General features: G+C 51.9%; 1 protein-coding gene across 1 annotated transcript in view; it reads left to right on the top strand.

Moving 5' to 3' along the window:
* The window catches only part of GYG2 (glycogenin 2), a 52,474-nt gene extending 43,910 nt beyond the window's left edge, over positions 1-8,564 (top strand). The window contains exons 9-11 of the mRNA XM_007958917.1: positions 4,708-4,812; positions 5,685-5,792; positions 8,403-8,564. Of these exons, the coding sequence (XP_007957108.1) occupies positions 4,708-4,812; positions 5,685-5,792; positions 8,403-8,564 (375 nt within the window). The remainder of the gene's footprint in view (positions 1-4,707; positions 4,813-5,684; positions 5,793-8,402) is intronic.
* The last annotated feature ends 384 nt before the right edge of the window (positions 8,565-8,948 follow it).

Genomic DNA, 8,948 nt, shown 5'->3' with positions numbered 1-8,948 from the left:
TTGTTGTTGTTATGGCCACTCAAATAGAGGCTGGCCTTACAGAATTCTGTCCTGGGCAAGGTTAGAGGTTTGAGTCCACACTGAGGGCCCCAGGAAGAAACTGCTGGCAGTCCATTTCTGGGGAATCGGCCATTAGAAACCCCAGGGAGCCACTTGCACACTGACACGCGTGGGAGCTCCATGCTTCGGATGCAACAGGGAACACGCTTTGACTTCATTAGCCTACCATGTCCTCTACTGCGTCTTTGTGATGAATTATGCAGCTTTGCTGCCACCTACTGGCCACGTCTTGAATTCCTGATTCTGAGTGATGTTCCTGGAGCTTGGTTCCTGGGTAAAGCCACGGTTTGTGCTCTAACTTCAAGTTAGAAGTCCCAGCCCACCTGGCGGTGGTGCGGAAGAAAGGCCTGGAGAGCTGCTTCCACTGAGATCATTACCAAGAAGACCTTATGGGGCAGGGCAGCTCTCACACACGGGGTCACCGGGGATTGGCATTGATTAGATGGCAACAGGTCTGTTTTTTTTGTTTGTTTGTTTGGAACTCTGGCCAAAGTGACTGGGTTTTCTAAATTCCTGGCCCTGTGGGAGAGCAGCATGCTGGCAGGCCTTAGTCCACCCTTTGTGTACAAGGTGGTGGTGGGGCCGAGAGCAAGGTGACTGCTGCCAAAAACAAAGGGGCAAGTCCCATGCATTTTCCATGTAAAGGACCACATTAAGAAGAAGGGTATTGGCCATTTAGTTGTCTCTCAGCCAAGTGTTTTGTCTTGCAGTGTGCTGGATAGAGAAACATGGTGGGTAATAAGAAAATCAGGGTTGTCACTTCCTTTTGTTTTATGATCTTGGTGGTTGTTTTAATTGCTGTTCACCGGACATCTTGTTTTATTTTAATAATACATGTATTCTAAATAATGTTTTACCTAAATCTACAAGGTTCATCAAATAAAAAAATGGGCAATTTTAGGGGCCCTAATTTATGGCATAAATAGACTCTCAAGCATAACCCAAAATGCACAAACAGCAGAAGAGAAACTAGATGAATGGGACTTTCTAAAAATGAAATATTTATGTGCTTCCAAAGACTTGTTCAAGAGTGAAAACAGAACCAACAGATTGGGAAAAAAAATATTTGGAAACAATGTATCTGACAAGAAGATTATGTACAAAATTTATAGAAAACTCCAACACCTCAACAACAAAAAGACAAATAATCCAATTTAAAAATGGACACAAGACATGAATAGACACTTCACCAAAGAGGGTATTCAGGCAGCCAGCAAGCACATGAAGAGATGCTCACAATCACTGGCCGTGAGAGAGATGCAAATCAAAACAACAGTGAGATACCATCTGGCCCAAGCACTAGTAGCAACGTTCAACAAGACAGTAAGTAACACATGCTGGCGAGGACGCGGAGAGATTGGGACTCTCATACACTGCTGGTGGGGCTGTAAATGATAACCACCGTGGAAGGCAGGATGGCGATTCCTTAAAAAGCTGGCATTAGAAATACCATTTCACCCAGCCATTCCATTACTAGGTAAATATCCTAGAGAAGTAAGAGGCAGGACACAAACAGATCTATGCACACCTATGTTCATCGCAGCACTGTCCACAATAGCAAGGAGATGGAAACAACTTAAGTGCCCATCAACCAAAGAACGGATAAACAAAATGTGGTACATACACACGATGGAATACTATGGAGCCCTAAGGAATAAAATAAAAAACTCAAAAACCAAACTCACTGCCGTCGAGTCGGTTCCAACACATAGTGACCCCTCCGTGGGTTTCCGAGGCGGTATCTCTATGGAGGCAGTCTTCTTTTTGAGGAGTGGCTGGTGGGTTTGAACCGCCAGCCTTCTGGTTAGCAGTCAAGTGCCTTAGGCACTATGCCACCGGAGCATGTAAGGAATAATAAAGAATCTGCAAAACGCCATAGGACACGGATGAACTTGGAGAATATTATGCTGAAATAGTTCAGTCACAGAAGGACAAATATTGCATCACTCCACTATTGTAAACGTGAAGGAAAGGTTTAAACATGGAAGGAAAGTTTCTTTGTTGGTTATCGGGGTGGGAGGGGAGGGGAGGGAACACTGCAAAAAAAAAAAAAAAAAAAAAGCATTGACCCATGGGACTTTCGTTTTGTGTATTTCCCTGTACATAAATTATGTTTCGATGAAAGGCATTAAAAAAAATGTACCGCTCAGCGGCTTACAGTTGGGATGTGGTCACCCCATGGTGAGATGTGATGTGATGCGATGTCATCTCCCCCGGGATGGTGCGTGAACGGCCAGTCCGCTGGCAGGGAGTTTCCCCAGGGCGGGGCCTGCTGCTGATATAGACAAGGCCATGCTGGGAACTGGCTCTGGCTTGGTGCTGCATCTAGACCCTCCATGTTGCTCCTCCTCATCTCTGGTTCCTGGACTTGAACCTGTGACCTGCCACGTTGCCTGCCAATTGGTGGAGGTTGCCTTAGCAGCCTGGGGGCCCGCCACCGGCCATTCTTCCTGCAGACCCCACATTCATCAGCCTCTGAAGCCAGCAGCCTGCTCCTTTCGGGTCCGTCAGCCTCTGCAGCTGCGTGAGTCAGGAGGAGCCTGTAGCATGACATCTGACCTGTGTCCTTGGGACTGGCCACCCTCTACAAGGGTGGGAGCCATTTCCTTGAGATAACTTTATTTCTCTATATAAAAAAAAAAAAGAAGAAGAAGAATACTGGACAGTCTTCAGACATGAGAACAACAGATCAACCTTAAAAGGAACATAGCCCAAATGCTTGTTAGAACTCAAGATGGGGAGACGTCAGCCCGCTGACTTTGGGCACGTTGTGAGGAAAGACCCACGACAAGAAAAGGACATCATGTTTGCTAAACTAGAGGGTCAGTGAGAATGAGGGGACCCTTTGTGACGTGGGCAGACATAGTGGCCACAGCAGTGCACCCCAACCCACCAACATCCATGAAGATGGCCCGAGGCCGGACAGTGGTTGGTTCTGTTGTTCGCAGGGTCGCCGTGCAGCGTGGCTAGGTGTACGACAACTGGCACCTGCGTGGTTTGTCCGTCTTTAATTGCCTCAGGAGGGAGCGAGCTGCCAATTTCAGCCTCCAGTCTCCTGCTTGTCCTTGGGCTGCCAACTTTCAGGGTTCCAGCTTCTCGGGAGCTGTCCAGGACTTTGCAGTATAGACGGTTCCATTTTTGCACGTCCAGCCTCGTGAGTGGTCCTTGGCAAGAGGGGTAGTCTACAAGCCTGAGCAACTGCGGGCAGTGGAAAAAACCGTTCCTCTGTGCTTGGGATGCCGGACACTCTCTTTAGGTTTTGCCCTCTCTGGCTGCAATCCGTGCTGCAGCTTTGGAGCCATCATGCACAGAGAAGCTGCGGTCTGAGTGGTTCTAGATGCGCTGGGTCGTGTAGCCCAGCACTGCACGTCCGCTGTGTATCCACGTGCGCATGTAACTGGGGTTACTGTGCCCGCTCTGAGCTGTCATTTCCACACAGAGGCTACCTCTGCTTGTAAGCGTCAGCTGTCAGCCTGCCTCGTTTGAGGTGACAATCTTGTGTGGTCCTCCCAGGTGCACGGTCGAGAATGGGCTCCGGACGGTTCTCAAGGCTGTGAGCTCTCAGAAGCAGGTCAGCCAGCCTGGCGTTCTGTGCACCTGAGTGGATGTCAACCACCAACCTCATGGCTGGCTGTGTGGGGCCATGCAGGAGTGCCCTACGCAGTCACAGCCCTGCCAACCATGGTCGTACCCTCGGACTCTGCACGGTCCAGCTGCGTTCCTGTCAAGCCATTGGGATGCCTGGCGACCCTGGGTGTGCAGAGGGGGCTGTACTCCAGAGGTTTTCAGTGGCCGGGTTTTTCAGTAGCCGACTGCCAGGCACCTCTCAGTGAATCTGAACCTCCAGCCTTTCAGTTAGCGGCTGAGCACACTAACTGTCGGCACCATACACAGCAATAGATTTCTTTTTTTTTTTTAATAGATACTCTATCAATCACCAGCCACTCCCCGGAAGGAAGGTTGGGCAATCTACTTCCGTAGTGATACCACCTCGGAAACCCAAGGAGGGGTCACTAGGAGTCAAGTCAAGTCAATGGCAGTGAGTTTGGTTTGGGCTTGGCTTCCAGTGGGTTTAGCTTGGGCTTTGCTTCCAGGGGTTTGGTTTGGGCTTTGCTTCCAGGAGCTCTGGTGGCGCAGTGCCTAAGGCACTTGACTGCTAACCAGAAGGCTGGCGGTTCAAACCCACCAGCCACTCCTCGGAAGGAAGGTTGGGCAATCTACTTCCATAGTGATACTGCCTCGGAAACCCAAGGAGGGGTCGCTATGAGTCGGGTCTGACACACAGGCAGTAGTCAGCACACTGCTCTCCCACGTGGTGTTAGTTACCATCAAGCCCAGGACAGTTCTTGGCGCCCCTGTGTTACAGAGCAGAACCCATGTCCAGAGAGTTTCCTTGGCTGTCATTGCAAACCAACTGCCAGGCCTTTATTCTGTGTCACCTTGTGTGTCTCTGAACCACCCAGCTCTAGGGTAGCAGCTGAGTGTGGGCCGTGTGTGCCAAGCCCTGCTTAGCCTCCACGTCCCCTGCGTGGTGGATGCAGCAGCAGCTCCGTGACGCGTTTGGGGAGAAGGTGCTTGTATGCACACGCACCCCTGTCCTGACCTGACGCCATTTAACCTGCTTTTGCCCTTTGTTCTTGATAACAGGTGACAGGTGGCCCAGCCACTGGGACTCCCGCTGGAGTACTGCGTGACCCCATTTCACCACCTTCCCCCCAATTCTCAGACGTCACAGAGGCGGAAACGCCCTCGGTATAGTTTCTGGGTCCTATTTGCTCATGTCTACCTCTCTCCTGGCTTCTTATTTCCTGGAAGAGCTTGAGCCCACTGAATGAGGGGGAGGGTGTCACATCCATGGGCCATCACACTCTGTCCTCTGCCTGCTCTTCCCTTTGGGGAGTACCAGTGTCATGACTAATCGGTCCGTATTACCACAAGGATCAGGGAATGGTCCTTCTATTCAAGGAGGCCCTGGGTGGTCAGATGGTGAATGCACCTGACTGCTCACCCCAAGGTTGCAGGTGGGCACACAGCCCTGGCAGTGTACTTCCAGACCAGTCACCCACTGCAAACCCTACGCAGCACAGTCCTGCTCCGACCCACGGGGGCCACCATGAGTTGGAATTGGCTCCACAGAAGCTGACAGGACCACACAGCAGGTCCCAGCAAGGAGACCCTGGCTGATGTACATGGTGAACTGCCACCCAGGGGCTGGGAGGTTTGTCACCCAGGGTCACCTCAGAAGAAAAGGCCTGGCGGTCTACTTGCAAAAGACCAAAAACCAAAACTGACTTGGTATCGAGTCAGTTCCAACTCGCCGCACCCCTAGAGGACAGGAGAACTGCCCCGTGACCCTGTTTCCAGGGCTGTCAATCTTTCCAGGAGCCAACTGCCTCACTGTTCCCCTTGGTGGGTTTGAACTACCGACCTTTGGGTGAGCTGCAGAATGTTTTACCCATTATGCCACCAGAGCCACATCTACTAGAAAACCTCTGGGGTGCAGTTCCTCTTGTGACACACACGGGGGTGCCGTAGGGCAAGTCGACTCCAGGATAACAGCTCCTGGCTGGAACTCACCCCCTGGAGTGCAGTATGCACTAAGGACAGAATGCTTATGTCTCCAGCAGCCCGTGGATAACGGTGAGAGCGGCCCATCGGAGGACACCTTGGCACCCAGACAGGCGCCCCCTGCTGAGGCCACAAGGGAGCCAGCCCCACGGGACATGCTGGAGGTGGTATCCCATCCCCCTGCCCCGCCCGGCCCTGCCCTGGGCACCTAATGAAAGCGCGTGCCAACAGCGCCCCCTGGGGCTGCAAACATGCTCAGATACTGACACAAGGTCAGCCCGGCTTCTCCGAAAGGAGGGGCCGCCGCTCAGCACGCCCTCTGTCGGTCTGTCCCGCATTTCCCTGGCAGATGGGCTTCTCCGCGGCTGACCGTGCCTCTCTCTCAAATCTCTTCTGCAAACGTTATTCGCCGGAAGCTGATTCCCCACAGTTCCTTCTGTGCAATGAAGGGACATTAAGCTGTAAAAACCAAGAGGGAGGGTTTCATGCAAATCAAGCCCTCAATCAGTCGCGTCTTTAAGAAGGAAACGGAAGACAAACGCTTCCTGCCCTCTCCGCTTCCGGGTGTCCTGATCCTAGCCGTCCTTCTGTCCCTAGATGCCTTTGGTGAAAGCAGAGACTGTGGCTTTCTTCTGAGCCCGTAACACGATCTAATTTTGCCTTTTGCTTTTTAAGTAGTTAAAAACCAAAACCAAACTCACTGCCATCGAGTCGGATCTGACTCATAGGAACCCCTCCTTGGGTTTCCAAGGTCGTATCTCTACAGAAATACATTGCCCAACCTTCCTTCCGAGGAGTGGCTGGTGGGTTTGAACCTCCAGCCTTCTGGTCAGCAGTCAAGTGCCTTAGGCACTACGCCCCTAGAGCTCCTGGAAGCAAAGCCCAAACCACACCCCTGGAAGCAAAGCCCAAGCTCAACCCACTGGAAGCAAAGCCCAAACCAAACTCACTGCCATTGACTGGACTTGACTCATAGCGACCCCTCCTTGGGTTTCCGAGGTGGCATCACTACGGAAGTAGATTGCCCAACCTTCCTTCCGGGGAGTGGCTGGTGGGTTTGAACCGCCAGCCTTCTGGTTAGCAGTCAGGTGCTTTAGGCACTACGCCACAGAGCTCCTAATCAAAAGGTCGGTTGGTTATGTGAGCCCTCCCACCAGTTTTGCAGGGCTAAGACGTGGTGAAGTGCTCCCATAGAGACTACAGCACCTAACAAAAGTGGCCTCTTTCTAAGAAGGCCTAGTAGCTCAGCACTTAAGCGCCTGCCTGCTAACCGGAAGGCTGGCGGTTCAACCCACACGGACACTCCACTGGAGAATGATGTGGCCACCTGCTTCCGTAAAGGTTACAGCGTACAAACCGTCATGAGCAGCTGTCATCGGTGACGTGGGCTCTCTATGAGTCGGCACTGAATTGAGGGCACCCAACAGGAACGAAGTGTCCAGCACACATGACCTGAGACACGCCTTTTGTCAGGTTGAGTGTGTGGGAGTCTGTCATTACTGCTCATTCATATTGTAAAAGTTTTGCTAACACTCAGAAATTTTCTAAGCAAACGTGTTTATTTTCGTCGAGTCACTTGAAAACTAAACACAAGGAAGGTGCGTGTGTCTTGGCACACCTGTATGTTTACATGTCATGTCTGTCAGTATAGAACACAAAAGCCCTGCCACTGAAAGGGAAATGGTTTAACTGCCCTGGCCAAGCAATTCCAAATGGCAGAGATTCAATTTACGTGAGTTTTCTTCCTTGAACACTGACTACCACAAAAAATTCAGAAGGAAAGTTGGGCAATCTACTTCCATAGAGATACTGCCTCAGAAACCCAAAGAGGTGCTGCTATGAGTTGGAATCGATTCGACAGCAATGAGGTGTTTTTTTTTTTTTTAATCATACAAACTAAGCAGCTCTGGTGGCGTAATGGGTAAGACATTTGACTGCTTGCCAGAAAGTCAGTGGTTCAAGCCCAATGGCTGCCCCTCAGGAGGAAGATGAAGCCATCTACTTCCATAAAGATTTACAGCCTTGGAAACCCAGTGGGGGTTGCTGTGAGTTGCAGTCAACTCAGTGGCAGTGGGTTTGGCTCTTCTTTATCACACAGAATATCGAGGTTTTGGTGGGTGAAGACGTTCAGTCAGCTGTGGGCGTGCGTGCACAAAGTGGTCAATCGGATAGAAATTAGGAGGCCGGGCAGTGCCGGGTCAGTGGGAGAACCCTCGCCTTCCACACAGGAGGCCCCCACACAGATCCCCCCCCTCCGTCTGTCTGGGGGGCCTGTGTGTTGCCATGACGCTGGACAGGTCTCCGCGGAGCTTCCAGATTGAGAGAGACTACGAAGAACGGCCTGGCTGTCCACTGTTGAAAATCAGCCACTGAAAATGCTGTCCATCAGACAAGCCTGAGCCACAGCCAGGGGGGGGGGGGGGGTGGCTCAGGGCGGGGCCGCATTTCATTCACTTCTTTACAGGGTCGCTGCGAGTCGGGACAAACTCAGGGGCAGCTAACATTAGAAACCAAAAGCAATTGGCGGGAAATGTGAACATATGTACCTCATGTTGTATAAAAGTTCAAAGACCACAGGCAAAAAGCATGCTCTTCAAAGAGTCCTATGTTCGATTCAGCATGCACTATGTCGTGGAGAAAGTGCTGCTGGCCGCGGGCTCTCTGATAACCGATGCCCCTGGTGGGAGCAGTCACGGAGCGGATGCATGCTGTAGACACGGCCTGCTCCACGGCCGGCAACGCCAACCACCCTTCCTGTTGGCTTCTCTCCGCAGGTCGGCCTGGCCGTCTCTGTGTCCGCGATGTCCATTGAGGAAAAGGTCAGGGAGCCAAGTCCGGAGGAAGAGAGGAGGAAGTGGGAAGACGGCCACATCGACTACCTGGGCCGGGACGGCTTCGCTCGGATTCAGGCGAAGCTGGACCGGTTTTTGCAGTGACCGGTGTGGTTGTGACGCGTGCATGTGTGGTTACCAGATGTCTTGTTGCCGTGGTCCTGTTCCTCAGGCATCGCCCCACATCCTTCCAAAGGGAAACGCTGTTCAACCATGTGCCTGTATTCATGGGCGACCAACTTGAGTGCCTCCAAAGGTCAGGGCAAATAAACCCCAGCCCCCTGCTGACCAGCTGTGAGGAACTACCGAGCTTCCCTGAGGGGCTGAGTGGCTCTTTCCAACTGGTCAGCAAAGGCAGCAGGAACACGCTTGGCGGGGCTGCCCGAGGGGTGCAAATGGTTACATGCTAGACTGCTAACTGAAAGGTTAGGGGTTCGAGTCCACTTAGAGGTAGTTGGAAGCAAGGCCTGGCCATCCACTTGTGAAAGA

Source organism: Orycteropus afer, unplaced genomic scaffold, assembly GCF_000298275.1.
Source record: "Orycteropus afer afer isolate SDZICR_OR568_19922 unplaced genomic scaffold, OryAfe1.0 scaffold01208, whole genome shotgun sequence".
Classification (NCBI taxonomy): Eukaryota; Metazoa; Chordata; class Mammalia; order Tubulidentata; family Orycteropodidae; genus Orycteropus; species Orycteropus afer.
Note: the sequence above shows the minus strand (reverse complement) of the source record. Positions and strands in the feature narration are given on the sequence as shown.